Raw genomic sequence first — 19,594 nt, forward strand, 5'->3', positions numbered from 1 at the left:
CTGCCAACAGACAGTGAAGCAGCTTCTATATTATAGATCAGTGGTTAGCAGTATGTCTCTGTAGTACCAGTAGTTACAGACTCCCGAGTATATTCGGTACCTGCAGCTGTATTCAGTCGTCTCCGTGTTAGTCAAAGCGCAGGGCTCCAGACAGTGGCCGAATATATACTAGTGTCTGTGAATATTAAACTGCAAAATACTATTTAAATATTACTCCTGCAAATTCTACATCTCTATGATTGACAGGCGCAGATGCGTGGGAGCTCGCTGTTTTGTAGTATCTGCTGTGTGTCACTATATGAGGACACGAAGGCATAAACCATCTCTTCATGAGACTTTACCGTTTCATTTGAGAAAACTGTCATATCATAAACACAGTCACTCAAAGATCTTCATGGCAGCCCATCAAAATAAATGTGCGGTTTAAAGTGAGTAAATTGACAATATATTAAGCTACTGTTGTAGCCTACAGTAGATTTAGCTATGTCTCTATGTAGTAATAATACGTCTCTATTAATAATAATAATTAAGCCTAGAAGGTTGCTTGTTTTTTACTTGTTTTGTTGTAAAGAGATTATCTGATTAATATATAATTTTTTATATTCCTAGACTTATTTGTTGCAGTTTTTTATACAGTTATATTGTAAAACTAAAATACCTTTTTTAGTTTGAGGTGTTAGATTTTTGGTTGCATTTGAAGTTATTTTTCGCTTAAGAAAATAAATAATACTGTCAAATTCATGTCAGATAATAAAAATACTGTATTAAATACAGTAGTTCACCATGTATTTGTTCATGTTTTATTAAGGGATCAGTCTGAAGCACATAAAATATTTCTAGCAATTTACACAGGGCTAGTAGTATATACAGCTGGATACATACCCAGGTATCGGATCAGTACTCGGTATCGGCCGATACCCTGAGCCCAGGTATCGGAATCGGGAAGAGAAAAAGGGTACATCTTGGAACATCTCTATTAAAAATAAATTGATGGTAATCTAACTGCACTAGGGATCACTAAATATATTTTAGTTTAATAAACATCAACAGAATTAGCCCAAAATTTACACACGCAGGATCTTTAAAAAATCCACATGAACTCTGCAAAGTCGTAAATGTTCCCAAACACCAGCCAGCATCAAAATGAACAAACCTCTGAAGAATTTATACAGACACTGTGTGAATGATAATAAATGTATTTGAACATCATTTAAATAAACACAAGCAACAATCTTAAGATATTTCTGGTGACGTTCTGCAGCGAGTTGAAGTTCCTTTATGAATAAACACTTGAAACATTTCTAAAAAAAAAACAGTTCCTCTCTGCATAAATAGTGGCTTCACAAACACAGAAGAGGAACACAACACAGTCCACTATGAGAGAGAAACTAGTGTTAGATTACTGACACTGAAACTGTCAGAAAGTGGACAAAAATACAGAAAAGGGAAAATGAAGAGAGAACATGGGAAAAGCATCAATGATATCTGTGAAAATGTCTTTGTTACAAAAGGAACATCTGGAAAAAGGACCACAGACAGTCACACAACGAGAATCCAGTCATCTGAACTCACAGGTAATGAGATTGATTAAACATATTTCATCACACATAATAGTGGATAAATAAAGGTAATAAAGTAATGTTTGTGTTTATGGTCAGGAAGTGATGGTGTGATGATCAGAAGGTCCAGAGCAGCTGCAGTAGTGTTTGTGCTGCTGTGTGTTCTTCTGCTGACTGCACGCATTATACTGTGTGCCACCTTCACTCAAGAGAGACAACAGCTGCTAACTACGATCACCAACCTCACAGAAGAGAGAGACCAGCTACTTACTAAGATCACCAACCTCACAGAAGAGAGAGACCAGCTGAAATCAGAAAGAAATGATCTTCAGAAGAAGTTTGCGGGTAAGTTTCTTCAGTCTAACTGGTAACTTGCTCTAAAGCAGACTCAGATTTGAAAGTGGACTGTACTGGATCTGTCATGTGGCTAATGCTCGCATTTACTCACAGCTATAAACACAATCTCAAAACTACACACCAACTTGTACAAACTTACACTTCCAGTTCAAGATCAAATATTTTAGTCAAAAACATTCTCTTTTATTCAAAGTTTGGACACAAACCGGTCAAATACACAGAGTACTTCACTGCCAATAGAACTAGTGAGATCAGTTCAGAAACCTGCTTTTGGGAATGGATCAACGTATATGAGAGAATACAACACAAAGCAAGGGTGCAGATACAGTTCAGCAATAAGCATTAAGAAAAGTTTATTTTCCATGAAATGTGTTATTTTTAATATATTATTATTAGAGCTGTAGTCAAGTCCAGCTTTGTCGAGTCCAAGTCAAGTTCAAGTCCAGGACTAGTCGAGACCAAGTCAAGACCGAGTCCAAAGAGGTTCGAGTCCAAGTCAAGTCCAAGTCCAAAAGTTTCGAGTCCAAGTCAAGTCCGAGTCCAAATGAGAGAAAAAAGGGTCCTCTTCAAGACCACATACTTAACTACTGATAATGTTTGTGATGAGCGAGACAGCAGTGTTGAGTACTCGAGACTCAGACTCGGTCTCGGACTCGGTCTCGAGACCGTATTTTAATGGTCTCGGTCTTGTCATGGACTCGTGTGCATTTTGACTCGGTATTGACTCGGACTCGAACATATTAGGAAATCGGACTTATGCCCGAGTCCACTCGAGTCCCAATCAAAATATTTCATGATTATTACTGTATGTTAATGTTTCTTTAAATTGATGTATGATTGACACATCCAATGACTGGTGATTTTCTTGTGACGTGAGACGTTAGGCCAGCGACACACTGGATGCATGGCGCAAGCGTCTCAGCTGCGTGGCGTGTCTGTTTTTAATTCGGCTCCCATGTTAACAGGTTAGAGCTTGCAGATTGCCTGCGTGAGACGCGCATCCCAGGCGCAGCTCGAGCCGCGCGGAAAATGCGTGCATGCTAGAAATACAACCGACGCCTATTTTCACGCGAACACGCGCGTGTTGGAAGCGTTTCCAGGCAAAATAAACTAGGAAAATATGTTTATATGTCACTTGTGTCATTATGTACACAAATATAGATTAATTCATGACATTTTGATATTTGAAAGTCCATAGGTTGGCATAAATTCAGATATAAATGTAATTAAAAAAAATAAATAAATAATTATCGATTTTCAAATATTGCACCTGTCAAACATACTCTATTTTGCAAGAGCCTGGTTTTTCGGCGGCCTCTCTCTATGTCACCTATAGCAGCAGCTGCGCGCCAAGCGCCGCATGCAGGCACGCTTCTGGTGTGTAAAGACACAGAAAACGCGAAGCAGCCACCACGCTTCTGGCACGCAGCAGAGACGCCACGCAGCCAGTGTGTAACCGGCCTAAGTTACCCTCCTGCCATCCGCCTGTAGTGATCCCGCTTTCCAGAAAGCCACATTGCTACATTATTTCTCTCAACTGTGTTATTTTTACAAAGTATGACAAAATGGTCACAGAAAAAAACAAATATTGTTTAATTAAATTATATAATGAATACAGACACAGACTGACTGTCTCAACACTAAACACCTCCCCCCCAAAAAATGTCTGACAGAAGGCATTGAACATATATGGCATTTCAACCAGCTTTCTTCCCCTGGCACATACACACTTTTGCATGAAATTTTCCTGGACAGTCAGTCGGCTCTTGTGTGTATGCCCTCCGTAACTAAAAAAAACTTTGACTAGTGTGTATTTTACCCTGCATTAAAACCCACCATCCAGTGAAATTAGCATTAGATTATCCGTTGCTGTTACAGAAAGTGATGAAATGGTAACTTTTGTCAGTCCCCGCTTCCTCTGCACCAGTAGAGTGTTTTTAGTTGGGGTGGATTGATCATGAGACCACATCGTGCTTGGTTGGGTAGCAGGATGGTCTCCTCACTTAATTTTTTGAAAAGTAATTATGCCCATCTTTAATCTTCACAACATCTAAAGTGCACATAATCCAAGACATTTTCAGGATATTAGCAGTCATTAGTTAAGCTTCAGGGTTAAAAGTTATGTAAAAGCTGTTACAGTTGAACATTTACAGGTATAGTGGTACAGTAATGTTACTTGTACTAGAAGTGTTATGTGGAATTACAATATAGAGTCGTACAGTAATGTTATGTGTACTAGAAATGTTATATGGATGTGTATAGTGGTACAACGATGTTATGTGAAAATGAGAACTTAATATTGACAAGTAACAATTCATAATTCTAATAAAATTACCTTTACACCACATACTATGTGGCCCTTTTACCCTTTATTGTTTCCATCATACATTTTACATACTCTTGAAGATTTCTTTAGGTCTTGTCTCAGACCCAATCTCTCTGGTCTCGGTCTTGACTCGGACTCGACCCTTTCTGAACTCGGTCCTGACTCAAACTCGACCCTTTCTGAACTCGGTCTTGACTCTGACTCAACCATCTCTGGACTCGATCTGGACTCGGACTCGAATGAGCCGGTCTCGACTACAACACTGCGAGACAGCATATCTCCTATTCTAAGAAAATTAATTTACATTATTATTTGTAATGATCAAAAAGCATGTGCAAAGTAACAACTCTGTAGGACAGGGGTCTCCAAACTACATCCTGAAGGGTCAATGTCCTGAAAAGTTTAGCTCCAACTGGCCTTAACACACCTGCAAGATTAGTGTGTCTAGTAAGAGCTTGATTAGGTTCAAGTGTGTATAATCAGGGTTAAAGCTAACAGGGGCGTTACACAAGATCCCGAGCCCTATGCATAGGCAGTCTTGATGGGCCCCCATGGCCCCCACCCATGAAAATATCCAGGTAAAATAAATTATATTTCAGATTCATACTTTTCAAGGGCCCTCTCTTCCTTTGAGGCCCTGGTAATGAGTACTGGTTTTACCCCCAGTCCGACCCTGTGAGCTAAACTATAAAGGACACTGGCCCTCTAGAACAGAGTTTGGAGCTGTAAGGTCAAATTATTTTTATGTACTTTTTTTTTTCATTTTATTTACTTAATAATGCTGCTTTTGCTGACATTATGTCTGTGGTCAAAAAATAAAATGACTGATGCCTTGGCACAGTGCACAGACACACGCAAAGATTGGGATATGACAAATGCGCGCAGCAAGGCTAGAAGGGATACGTTTGGCTCTACTGGGCATGCGCACATAAATACAGCGATATTTTTGTCATACTGTACTAGTCGAGCGCTGTCGGAAACAATCGACTACTCCAGCATGCATTAACCATAATGCATACAAAGTGTTTGCAAGTACGACGTGAATTTTAGAATTGCAATATTGCGTGGAGCTGTTACTATATGACCTTATCTATGTTGCATGTACAAATAAAATATGTAATGTAATAATTAGGGTTGTGCCTGAAGCCAAATACCTTATTCGGAATGGCAAGGATAATGGCTTAAAAAGCGAAAAACGGACAAGGAATAATTCTGCCTGAATACTCGGCTAAAGCTGACATAGTCTGGTGTTTGCTAGATAACAGGTGAGCCAGGGGATCAGCGCCAGAAGTGAATGAATGTAAACTTTATGAGTGAAAAGAGCGCAAATCAAACACCGCATTGTTGTCGTCTCTCTGTGCAAATACTCTCTGAGTAATTTTACCTATAATAATACATCATACACGTTTTAGTATTTGTATATATTTAAAAGGCAATGATTTAAAGCTTAGGCTACGATATGATCCGAATGAATGGAATAAGCACAGCGCGCTCACCAATCAAACAGACGCGTTGCGCTTCTCAGTCTCTCAAAAAACAAATCGGTTCTCTCTCAAGAGTAGGCTAATAATCAGCTTAGATACGGATACATTGTCTACTTGTCCTACATGTTTGCATCTTTACCTTTTGCTGGTTTGCGCGGAACACACACATCTGTTTAGTGAAGTTCATTAACATTAAGACTCGCTTAAAGTGTTCTGCGTAATCAAAATGTGCGCATTGAATGGATTCAGTCGTGTTAAAATGATCACTAAACGTTTGTCATGACATCTCTCTGCTTGCACGATAAATATTATTTTAGAAATTAATAATTATTTCAGTTTAACACGACATACTTGTTCAGTGATAACTTATTACAGAATTAGCATGACGGGGAGCATGAATAAATGCATTTAGTTTCTGCATGGCATTATGAATAAAATAATAGTCCTATAATAATCACAGTAACTTATCCATTGAAATAAGAAATAAGATTAGCAATCCACAACAAAACAAATGTAAAATATATAAGCAGCATATAACAAACAACTGAAATAACTTAAACACCTCTATCATAACCTTTTTAACTTGGTGTGGATCAGAGTTTAGATTATAACGTATCTGGTTGTGTTTATAGATGGATGGAGGTGCCATCAATCCAGTCTTTACTTCTTTTCCTCTGAGAGGAAGAACTGGAATGAGAGCAGAAGATACTGTAGAGAGAGAGGAGCAGATCTGATCATCATCAACAACAGAGAGGAACAAGTGAGTGTGTGTGAGTGAGAGAGAGAGAGAGTGTGTATGTATGCTCTTGTTTTTGAGTCATATCAGGACACAACTCTGTATAATGACATGGGTATGCCAGGTATTACAAGGAGAGGGTGACTTATGAGGACATAACCCATGTCCCCATTTTCCAGAGAGAGAGAGAGAGAGAGAGAGAGAGAGAGTGTGTGTGTGTGTGTGTTCTTGTTTTTGTGTCATATCAGGACACAACTCTGTATAATGACATAGGTATGACACAGGTATTACAAGGAGAGGGTGACTTATGAGGACATAACCCATGTCCCCATTTTTCAAAACGCTTATAAATCATACAGAATGAGTTATTTTGAGAAAGTAAAAATGAATAAAGTTTCCTGTGAGGGGTAGGGTTAGGTGTAGGGTTGGTGTAGGGCATGCAACTTCAACTGGCGGCCCGCCAGAGATTTCCATCCGACCCCAGAATAATACTGAATTCAGGAATAGCCTTGTAAGAGGAAAAAGTTTAGGGCTGGTCCGAATACCATTATTTAAGTTTCGAAGCTTCGGTAGTAATTAATATATTTTTCTCTCTAATAAAGGCAGGAATCTGTGTCTGTATGTCCGTTTGCATTTTTATTATTTCGAGAACCGTTCATCCAATCGACTTCACAAGGGAGTGCAGTGTCGCATTTTGTGCAATATAGATGGACACGCGAGACGCAACACATTCAGAATTAATAAACTTTTAGTAAACTACAGTCAGAACAGCGCAAGCGGGAAGCGTCGGGTGTCTGAAGCGTGGTGGCTGCCTCGTGTTTTCTGTGTCTTTACACTCCAGAACCGTGCCTGGCGCGCTGCTGCTGTAGAGGGAGACCGTTGACAGACCAGGCTCTTGTCTTCATGACAACAATATCAACTTTTTTTACACACCTAAGCCTACTGATAAAGATTATGTTTGACTGGTGCAATATTTGAAAGTCGATAATTATTTAATTAATTTTTAAATTACATTTATATCTGAATTTATGTCAACCTATAGACTTTCAAATATCAAAATATCATGAATTCATATGTATTTGTGTACAAAATGACATATAAACACATTTTCCTATTATATTTTGCCTGGAAACGATTCGAACACGCGTGCGTGTCGCGTGAAAAATAGGCGTTGGTTCTATTTCTAGCATGCATGCATTTTCCGCGCGTCTCACGCAGTGTTGTGCATGAACACGTTCACTGAACGCGTTCATATTTTCGCCGAACGCTGAACTGAACGAATCACTTTTCATACAATGAATGTGAACAAGAGCGGCGCTCACTCTGGCAGTAATGAACAGCACGCACAGTTCACGTTCACGCTCATTTGAAAAGTCAGGTTTTACCAGGGCTTAATTTGAGCCGGAACATGTTCCGTCACCTCCGACATTGGATCCGGCACCTCCTGTGTCACTAAAATTAATTTCCTAAATGAAAAAAAAATAAAAAATAGGCTACTGTTTGTGTAGTGTTCAGTGTTTGTGACACATGACTTGCGCGCTTGTTGTACTAGTTGAGATTGCTGTTAGCCTCGATCATTTCACGCAGGGGAAAAATGTAAAAAAGACAGGAAAGTTTGCTTAACTTTTTCAAATACGCTGGACAGTCAGATCCCAAACAAGCAAAAAAAAAAAATTCGCTGATCAAAAAGGAGACCACGGTGGACACAGTAGCTTATTATCGATATCTTGTTATTTCGTTATTATTTCGACATACTAAGGGGACATTCTAATCTGCATTAAGCCACATTAAGTGTTCTTATAATGGTTTTCTATGGGAGGAAAATGCTTAACCGTTCATATTATGGGCTTATCTGATTTTTTTGTACATAGCATAGCCTATTTGTTAGGATTTGAACAAATGCCTTTCAACTTGTGTGTGCAAAATTCAGAATTAAATTAATGTGCCGAAATTTGTACAAATAGAGAGTAGGCTATGTAGGCATACTATAGGCTACTGTTGTAGACATTAAAAAAAGCGCGTTTCATATTTGTTAAAATATTATAATGTATTTTTTTTTTCCATTTATGTTGATTTATGAAAAGTGAACAGCACGACCGAGTAAGATAGGATTTTCAATATAAGACATTATTTAAGGGGTAAATATATTCTCTATCTCAACATTGTTTTTCTCCTGGCTATAATAATTGTCTCTTGTTTATTGGTACAATAATTTTGATTAGTTTTGGAGTGGCAGTGATTTGCAGCTGGTAATGGATGGTAAAGAGGTTCTATTGAGTAAGATAGTGGCCTATCTTAAAAAGAATTCAACAAATGAACGTGAACTAGTTCGTTTTTAGATATGTGAACTTAGTTAATAAAAAAAAAGAAAATGAACTATGAACATGAACTAGTTCATTATCATCTGTGTGAACTGAACTTTGAGCTAGTTCTTTTTAAGTATGAACTGGCACAACACTGGTCTCACGCAGGCGGTCTGTAAGCTCTAACCTGTTAACATGGGAGCCGAAGTAAAAACCGACACGCCACGCGGCTGAGACGCTTGCGCCACGCATCCAGTGTGTCGCCGGCCTTAGGGCTGGTTCACACCGGACGCGGAATCGGCTAAGAATGGAGGCTGCTTCCTTTCGGCTCCCATGTTAACCTATGGTGTCGTTCAAACCTATTTTTTGCGCGAGCCGCGAGCGATCCGCGTCAATTCCGGCAGGAAGTCACACCAAGAAACACGAGACAACGGTCAATTGTCAAAATATAAGCAATTTTCTAATTAAAATACTGCGAGGGACAAATGCGATCATATTTGAGTATCTAAACAGACTAGAAAAAATGAAAAAAAAAATAAACACAACACACCACATGCACGCACATGCACACACAAAGCAACAGGAGTGGGCGGACTACAGAGCAGGTGGGAGGGGGTTATTTACTTACCCATGATGTGCTCTGAATAAACAACAACTGAGCAGAAGTGCTTGTCGGCCGCCACGGAGAATATGTGTCTGGTGTGAACAGGCAGGCTCCGGACCGCGCGTGAATTTCGGCATCGCTTCTGCGTCCGGTGTGAACCAGGCCTTTATGCTCCAAGAACGGACACTGCACTAGTGATATAAAATGCACACACACAGGTCTGTTAAATTAAGCAACACTTGTAAGGTAGTCTAATATTTTTCTGACCAACAAATTGGCACAGTAAGGGTAGATTTAAATAAAGGAAAAGGAAATTTAAATAAAGAAAAAACAAAATTTAGATAAAGAAAAACAAAATTTAAATAAAGAAAAAACAAAATTTAAATTAAAGAAAAAACTAAATTTAAATAAAGAAAAAATGAAATTTAATTAAAGAAAAAACAAAATTTAAATAAAGAAAAAACGAAATTTAAAAAAGAAAAAACGAAATTAAGTTAAATTAAAAACGAGATTAATTTAGATTAATAATAACGGGTAAAAATGCTAATACATTTTGTTTCTATTATTCCACAATGTCAAAGCAACGAAACACAAGCTCAGATATGTACTTCGGTCCATACAAACTCCGCTGTTCTGCGCTCTAGCCAGAGAACACTCCCGTTGCTGGAACACGTGTGCAAACCCCAACCTGTTAAATATGGGAGCCGAAATAAAAACGGACATGCCACGCAGCTGAGACGCTCACACAGTGTGTCGCCAGCCTTATTCAAGGAGGAATGAGAACCGTTTCGCGGGGGATCCCAGGTGTGCAAAAAAAATTAATAAAAAAAATAATAATATTAGAATGTCAAATTTTCAAATCGAATACAAACCCACCAAATGAATGTTCGGGTCCATTCCATACTTATTTATTTTTAAATCTAACGAGAAAAAAAAGCAAATGAGGCACACAGGCACAGCATTTCTAACAGTAGGCACTATGAATACGTACTTATCAGTCCATTCTTCATTAAAACTATGGTTCTCTGAATCAACTTTTCACTTAAGGCTCTTTGAAAGTGCCATTTTTCATTTAAATATATTGAGAAGGCCTTTCTATGGTGTTCTCCACAAACTACGACCTGCATGTGACAGTGATGGACAGCTTTACAGCCTCACAAATATGAAGCATAAAATATCGCTATCGCACCCTGGTGGCTCGCTGCAGTACAGGTAATATGTAAAAAATTACATAAATTTGGAATTAGAATATCAAATAATAACATATTAGGATACAATTCGAATTTTATTTTATATCACGAGTATCTGGCCCTTACAGTGTCTGCAGAGAAAAATTCTGGCCCTTTGACAAATATAGTTGATGACCCCTGGTGTAGGGCCATAGAATATACAGTGTGTACAGTATAAAAACCATTACACCTATGGGATGAACACACTTTACATAAAAACAAATGTGTGTGTGAGTGAGTGTGTGTGTTCTTGAATATATGGTTCATGAGGACAAAATGTCAGGTAACTCACCAGCATTACAAGGATATTTGGTTTATAAAGACATTTCGGTGTCCTCGTAATTCTGGAAGCTATTATGTTGTTTTCGGACTCAAAATAATGCTCCCTATTATGTTTTTAATAATAAAAAAGACCTTATATACCACAATGTGTATGTGTATGAATTTGAAGCATGTCCCGTTTAACCAATATGTGCCATTTTACACCTATACAATCTCGCGGGAAATTTTACAACTGTTCGCGGGGAAATTTTTTGAAATGTATTTTTTGCAGCAAAATTTTGATGACTCAATATTTAAAATAGAAATGTATTATTATCTAATAACCTTATAGATTTCGCTGAATAATACAGTGTGTCTGCTTTAGCCTACATGAGGTTCTTTTAATTGGTCAGTTTTGTAAACGCCGTTCGTCGGACTGGACCATTTTCTCCTACACAAGATATTTTCAAATTAAACAGTCAAATTTGAAAAAAGAATAAAACTATAAATAAAAAGTGATTACAGGTTGGGTGCTTTTTTCCTCATTGTGATTGACAACACTACGGACCAATGAAAATGCGGAGGATGGTTGTTCTGGGATGTCAACAATTTTTTTCCGCAAAGACATTCAGACTGCGTCAGAGACATACCAAGTAAGTAATCTGTGCCTTTGAAAAAAAATACTTTATTTATTTTAAAAACCTTAAAATGTATATACGTTGTCTTACATCATTTTATATGTCTATGTAATATCGTCTTTGCATTTTGAATACATTAATCTACTAAGTTTTGTAAAGTGAATAAAAAAGTTCCAGCATTACTTACCTCAGTTGAAACTCATATGAGCAAATAATAATTTAGGTATTTAGCAACCACGATTGAAGACTTCCTAAATGTATTGTCTCCATTTAAACCTATTTGGAAATATATGTTTCTTTTGTATTAAGAGGTGTGTAATGATGGAGATCGATCGTTACAGGCCAGCGCTTCTCCTCAGCGCGCTCGGTGTGTACAGCACAGTTCTGACCACACGTCTGTCTGTAGAAATCAGTATTCTTGGTCATATTAAAGCAACCATTTCATCAAGTACGTGTTAGAATCTGAAACATTGATGCCTAATTTATGAATGAGTCACCATTTTGAGGCGATTCTTTCCATTGCTTCAGTTAAATCATCATTGATTTATCTGAACTGTATGATTTCAGTCTGATTTCTGTCTTTTGTGGGAATATATCGTTCCACCAGCATGTTTTTTTTTCTTCTTTTTTTTTTTATCAAAGAAACATTTTCCCTAAAACTATCCAAGTTACGTTACATGTCAAACTATTTTCTCTCTAACTCTATGGAGCTCAGAAATGCTGCTTTATCGGGCATTAACAGTTATATGTAGCCTAAGATGAAATGAAAATGACATTGAAAATTCTGAAGAACGTAATGTTCATATGATTGTTGTTAAACTTTTAACAAACTGACGTGAAATTTTATAAGTTTCATGATTTTAATTAATTAGACATGCTTTTTGATTAATATAAACTTGATAATCACACAACATTACTGATCTAAATTACTTTCTTCTAACTAACTGACTATTAAATGTGTGAATTTGAGTGAACCGCAGGAAGAGCTCCAGAGGCAGGGCTTACTCCTCTTCAGGATGCTAAAACACACATTCATCCAGGAAGAGATAAACACACCCTTCTTTCAAAATATACTGATGGAATTAAAGGTAAGTTTGCCACTTATATGTAATGCTTAGAAGAATAATGTAATCTTTATATTAATGTTTTATTAATTTATAGTAGTAGTATGAAAAATATTTTCAGCCCGGCAAAGTTCATATTATGTAATTTAGATTGTACCATTTATTTTTACTCATGTATTAATGAAGTATAACCATGCTGGCAGTGTCTGTATAAAAAGTGTAATTGCCAGGCATTCTGTCAGTGTGGTGTGAAAATGGAAACAAAGACAAATAGGCCAAATTAAACACAGGAACCAACAGATATTCAAAACAAAAGAACATACATGTGGCAGATAAAAAGTGTCTTAAGCACTATTCGGACGGGACTAGTTTTCTAAACTACGTTTGAGTTTCGATTCTTACCACCTGACGTCTGTGATTTTCATGTACCAATTCGGACGGGCCTAGTATCTCCGTGTTTATTACAGAGGTGGGAGGGTCTGATTTGTGCATCTGGGCGTCACAGAGATCACGCGCTCATTGCATTCATTCAGAATGATTGCCTTAGTATTATTACACAATAAATACTAAATGGCTAGTATAGCAAAACCATGTTAATGTGTGGTTCCTTTAGATTAACTCGTTTTCCTTTTTTTTTTTTTTTTTTATTAAATGTAATTAAAACATTATGTAACTGAGTATATAAATGAACGCGAGTAATCTTACCTGATGCTGATATTACAATAGCCGGTATTAACAGTTTATGCGATCTTGTTCTTGATTTTATTATTTGTATTATTTTTGTATTATTATTTATTTGCCGCTAAGCAAATATATCAAACATCCGCGCGGTAAGAGCATCTACGGTAATTCGCGTTGGCCAAAACACACAAGGAAACGCGTTGTGAAATAAAATATCACCGGCAATCACAGACATTCACATTCGGACTGGATTAGTTTTCTCAGAGGATCACTGAGTTTGCTGAAAAACGGTAGGTAATTTGCTCTGGAATTATCACAGAGGTTGTGTGAGAAAAACACAGACGTGGCAGATTCGGACAGGATTAAAATCACCAAGTACGTCTGTGAAACACATATTTCTCTAACCACCCCCTGTAAAACTAGCCCCGTCCAAATAGGGCTTTAGAAATCAACTTAGGTGGGCAGAAAGTACAATTATGCAGATTAATATAAGGCCTAAACATTGATGAGAAAATTGCTTCTGAATAAATAGCATTTACATCACAACCCCCCCCAAAAAATGTCCTGGACAAGTAACTTTTTGACTGATTTAGCACATTTCAAAGCTTAATGTTGAGCCCTGAAGTTGCATCTAAAGTGATATTTAGGTATCCTTTTTTCAGATTTAGGTTTAGTGTAGCATAGAGATGGGTCAAAGCAAACATAATTTAAGTTTTGAAATTTGTGCTGCATTTTATTGTCATGCTGAATTTCTTATTCACTTGATTGTCTATATCAGGGATGGTGAACGTCCGTCCTGGAGAGCCACAGCCCTGCAGGGTTCAGCTTCAACCCTAATCAATCACCTGAACAAGCTAATCAAGGCCTGAAGGGTTATTAGAAAGCTACAGGCAGGTGAGTTTTAGTTAGGGTTGGATCTGAACTCTGCAGGGCTGCTCTCCAGGACCAGAGTCTACGATGTGGGTAAATGTTATATAACTTTTTAAAGAAAAATGTTTCCGTTTTTTTTTTTTACAGCATTGATGCATCACATGATGATGATTCATGGGGTAGACTAATGCGAAAATGTTGAAAATAGAGACGAATGGCAATCCAACCTCTGATTGCAATTTAACATATTTCTGAAAGCCAAGAGATAACCTACGATTACGGAGGAGCTGACCTTCACATTCACATTCAAAGGTAATCAGAATACATACTGTAGTCTGGTAATATGAGATGCATGTTTTAATGATCACAAATATAGTGTAATGCTTCTTAATTAAGAAGACATTATTTTGTTTGATGTGGTAGAATTAAATTAGTATTAATCATATTGTGAGCCACTCACACATTTGTATTGAAAATAACTACGTTGAGTTCTGTATGTCCCAATTAAAGTCATTTTGGGGGAAAACTGTAAACTTATTGTTGCTAAAAAGAAAGCACCCTTTCAACCCAAAAATGTAAAAGAGTGCACTTAACAGACCATGTTTTTGAATATGCAACCTGATTATTATTTTTGTTGTGCACAGTATAAAACTAATGGCATAACTGACAACATTTTTTTCCTCCAAATACACTATAAATTTAAATAATATTAAAATTATAAATAATTTTAAACACACTAAAATCAATCATTTTAAATTCTAAAAGGTGTATGTAGACTCATAGCAGCTACTAGTTCAAAAAGTGCAAAATACACTTGATAAACTACATATAAAATAGCTACCAAAAAAAAGTTGACTTCGTCAACTAAACCTGGACTAAAACTATGAAAGACTCAAATGACTAAGTGGTGACTAGTAAGCATTTTTATCTCAAGATATTTTTACTTTATTGATTCGTGAACAAACTCCATCGCACACCTGTAAGTGATAGGTGCGTAGAAAATAAAGACCAGGTGGGTCGTATCAACATATAAGGAACTCCCGCACACTATCTTAACTTGCAAATAAAAAAAATTTAATCACACCAACGTTTCGGTCACACGACCTTCATCAGGAGTATACAAATGTTCAAATTCATCTCTTTTAAAATAAACACATGACCAATTATGAGAGCTCCATCTACACAGAATTAAGCTCATTTGAAACATAATTAGCAACACATCATAAACAATTATAACAATCAAGATCCCCCTATAGGTTAACAAAATCATCCAAAAAACACCATCAACACATCGTCATCAAACAGCATCAAATTGTAATTCGAAACCAGTAGTCAGGCTCCATAGTCTCTCAAACTCATCGTGAATACATGTCACAAGGTGACGATCTTTAGGGGCGGAACCAAAATTCGGGAAGTTTGGTTCCGCCCGGAAGTGTTTCCGCCCGGACCAGAAAAACAGAACACCGGAACTTCCGGTAGCGCCGTAAGAGGGAAAATCAGGGAATTCGATGCACCTGTGCCTAGTTAGGGACAGCGGTTGGTGATTGGAGGATACGCTGGACAAGGCAGTACTTAAGGCCAAGTTATTTCACAGTCTGGGAGCTCTTTCTGGTGTGTGTGAAGCACTGTGTCGTGCCCGTCTTGGTGCGCTGCTGGTGGCTGTCTAACTCTCTCTCTCTCTCTCTCTCTCTCTCTCTCTCTCTCTCTCTCTCTCTCTCTCTCTCTCTCTCTCTCTCTCTCTCTCTCTCTCTCTCTCTCTCTCTCTCTCTCTCTCTCTCTCTCTCTCTCTCTCTCTCTCTCTCTCTCTCTCTCTCTCTCTCTCTCTCTCTCTCTCTCTCTCTCTCTCTCTCTCTCTCTCTCTCTCTCTCTCTCTCTCTCTCTCTCTCTCTCTCTCTCTCTCCCCCTCCCTCCCTCCCTCCCTGGAATTGTATGATTGTGAAGATATCGCGAACCTTAAAGGTTGAGAAGTGAACGGATTATACGGCGAATTGAGACGACGTGAAAAAGGGGATTGGAAGCGGCATTGATGTGAGTACTAAGAGCAAGCCGAAAGTGCCCTGTATATTGACCTGGCGTTGTGTAGATCTCCCCAGGAGGAGGAGGGCGGCCCTACCCCTAATATAGCGTGGTGGGAGAGCCGAAGGAATACTTATTGAAGTAGTCAAAATGACAACATCACTAGCTAGGCCGCATATTCCATCGCCAGATCCGAACCAAGCGAAGTGAAGGAAGACGGGTGTCCTTTTCGTACACTGAGTGTGGTGGGTGAGTCTTCGTGCTGTGAAAACCTATAATTTTGACGTGGTGCTGTATATTGCTGTGGGTTGCTGTGTATTGCCGTGTGTCCTGTCAGATAAACCCCCGCCTTCACGCCGTCGCGGGAGGACAAGGAGACTGCTGGTTCTAGCCTAGTTCAGTACAGTATATGTTGTGAGCGTGCTTCAGATCTCCGGAGATAGCACGGTACGCTGTGTTCAGCCCAGAGGTGGGAGCTATTCAAAGCAAACTAACTGTGCTTTGTGTCCAATCTGATACCTGTGGAGAGAAAAGGAAAGAGAGAGTGAGTAACACAAGGAGAAACAGAGGAAACCTGTACTTACAGTACGCTGTGTCCAGCCCAGAGGTGAGAGCCATTCAAAGCAAACTAACTGTGCTATTGTGTCCAAGTTGATACCTGTGGAGAGAAAAGGAGAGAGAGTGGGTAACATGAGGAGAGACTGAGGAAACCTGTACTTACAGTACGCTGTGTCCAGCCCAGAGGTGAGGGCCATTCAAAGCAAACTAACTGTGCTATTGTGTCCAAGTTGATACCTGTGGAGAGAAAAGGAGAGAGAGTGGGTAACATGAGGAGAGACCGAGGAAACCTGTACTTACGCCGCTGCCTGTGGAGAAAGAGAAAGCGAGTGAGCACCCAAGGAACGAACTGTGTGAACCAGTACTTACTGTGAGCTGCAATCAGCGAAGAGGTGAGAGCAAAACCAAGCCGAATTAACTGTGCCTTTGCGTCCCAGCCGTTGCCTGTGGAGGAAGAGAAAGAGAGTGAGCACCCCGAGAACGAACTGTGTGAACCAGTACTTACCGTGAGTTGTATTCAGCGAAGAGGAGGAAGAAGGAGGGAGCTACGGATACCTAAGACTCTGGCCGGGCCCCGAGTCCCACGCCCCGGATCCCCGTGGCCCCTTTGCTCCCTGACCTCTTCCCGGCCATAGCCCATCTGGAGGGCCGAGTCAGAGTTTAGTTTTAATTACCCTTTCCCTATTCCCCAAGCTATTTTTAAATATTTAAATAAAGATTGTTTTATCACTTACTTGTTCTCGTGTTGTTTGGCCATTGGGTTGGCTTTGGGGACCGCCTCGAGGTGGAAGTTGAGAAGGGGTGTGGCTTAGTCAAAGCATAGCCGCCCCTGGGTGTGACATACGCAGTAAAAACAACACCTCATTCAAAACAATTGCATGACTATAACATTACATTAAATAATGCTTCATCGTTCATACCCATAGGTGATAAAGTTTGAAGGGTGTAAATCCTCATGCATCTCAGAGTTTACTTAGTCCTATACAGGAGGGCAATTATCGTTGTGGGAATTGTGCTCAGTGTAACAATACTTTTAAAACATCATTTTTTTGTCATCCTAGAACTGGCAAAAAATATAGCATCAAATCTGTGATTACTTGTGTTTCCACTCATGTTGTGTATTTGATCCGTTGTCCTTGTGGTATAGGCTATGTGGGAAAAACGTCACGTCAGTTGAAACAAAGAATTAGTGAACATAAGAGTTTGATCAGAAGAAAAGATCTAAATTATCCAGTTGCGGCACACTTTTTAACTTTGAATCACGATGTAACCTCTTTACGCTTTTGTGGGATTGAGAAAGTAACTTTGCCACCTAGAGGTGGAGACATCGAATCTACAGAGACTTCTACAGAGACGCAAACTGTTTTGGATTTACACCCTTCAAACTTTATCACCTATGGGTATGAACGATGAAGCATTATTTAATGTAATGTTATAGTCATGCAATTGTTTTGAATGAGGTGTTGTTTTTACTGTGTATTCACGATGAGTTTGAGAGACTATGGAGCCTGACTACCGGTTTCGAATTACAATTTGATGCTGTTTGATGACGATGTGTTGATGGTGTTTTTTGGATGATTTTGTTAACCTATAGGGGGATCTTGATTATTATAATTGTTTATGATGTGGTGCTAATTATGTTTCAAATGAGCTTAATTCTGTGTAGATGGAGCTCTGTTAATTGGTCATGTGTTTATTTTAAAAGAGATGAATTTGAACATTTGTATACTCCTGATGAAGGTCGTGTGACCGAAACGTTGGTGTGATTAAAAATTTTTTATTTGCAAGTTAAGATAGTGTGCGGGAGTTCCTTATATGTTGATACTTTATTGATACAAAATATTTTTACTTTATTGACATTTGAAAAATTAATTGACAAAGCACTACAGCACTAAATAATTGGAGTAGGGTTGGGCGAACAATGTCTACAGTTTTCCATTTAAAGCTGCAGTAGGTAACTTTTGACGCTCTAGCGGTTAATAAACAGAACTGCTTGCGTCTTGCGGAAGAACATTGTAGCTGGAACTACTTCTCTCTGTTTATGTCTATGAAGAATCACAAAGGTACTGGGTTACTCCGCCGCGGTACCCCCGAAGCAATCTAAAATAGTCTGAATATAAACACTTATTATAGGTGTACCCTAGTGATTCAGGACAAGCTAAAAACACGGTTTGGAAAATGGATTCATGGTGTACTCGCTTAATATGTTCATTTTTCTACATTTTGAACACAAACAAAGTTACGGACCGCAGCTCTGATTGGTTGTTTTTTACCGGGAGCGCACGACTTTCTGCAAATGGCAATAGGACACTGGGAGGAGCCAGAGGAGCTTGATTTTTTTTTTTTCACAGATTATCTGTCTCATATTCTACTGTCAGGACATAATGACAGGTTTAACAAATATGTAAAAAATATTTTTTTACAAAAGTTCCCTACAGCACCTTTAACTTATAAAGGAAAACAACTAACAAATCCTAACATTGTGTCTACAACAAATTTAGGCCTGACGCAATAGTCAATAAATCAATTAATTGCACAAAAAAATTAGCTTGATAATTTTTTCGTCCGTGATAATTTATTTTTTCAATTTTTATTAAAAAAAGTAACCTTTCATGATGTGGGGTTAGTCTGGAGCGCAGCCTGTAGACAGCCTGCAGTAGAAAACACCACCCACCATGGCACAGATGTTGTAACGCTATCCGTTACAACCTGTTTTTATACAGTCTGTTACAAGGAAACTCTGCAGTGTTTGGGTGAACCCATTTTTCAAAAACAACGGGTATTTTCACCCTGAAGGAAGCTGATTGCATGACCCTTTTAACATGACCTGGTGCGCTTGCGTCATTCTGAAAAGCTGAGATGTTTTTAACTAGATGTTAACGCGCCTGGAAAAAACGGCCTTGTCGCA

The 19,594-nt window shown here is 38.5% G+C and overlaps 1 protein-coding gene across 2 annotated transcripts in view; it reads left to right on the forward strand.

Moving 5' to 3' along the window:
* Positions 1–1,193: 1,193 nt before the first annotated feature.
* The window catches only part of LOC127968308 (CD209 antigen-like protein C), a 38,525-nt gene continuing 20,124 nt past the window's right edge, over positions 1,194–19,594 (forward strand). For both annotated transcript variants that reach the window (XM_052569439.1, XM_052569431.1), the window contains exons 1-3: positions 1,194–1,574; positions 1,659–1,904; positions 6,359–6,486. In XM_052569439.1, the coding sequence (XP_052425399.1) occupies positions 1,451–1,574; positions 1,659–1,904; positions 6,359–6,486 (498 nt within the window). In that variant the 5' untranslated portion in view covers positions 1,194–1,450. The remainder of the gene's footprint in view (positions 1,575–1,658; positions 1,905–6,358; positions 6,487–19,594) is intronic.

The sequence above is a fragment of the Carassius gibelio genome, chromosome A4, assembly GCF_023724105.1.
Source record: "Carassius gibelio isolate Cgi1373 ecotype wild population from Czech Republic chromosome A4, carGib1.2-hapl.c, whole genome shotgun sequence".
Taxonomy (NCBI): Eukaryota; Metazoa; Chordata; class Actinopteri; order Cypriniformes; family Cyprinidae; genus Carassius; species Carassius gibelio.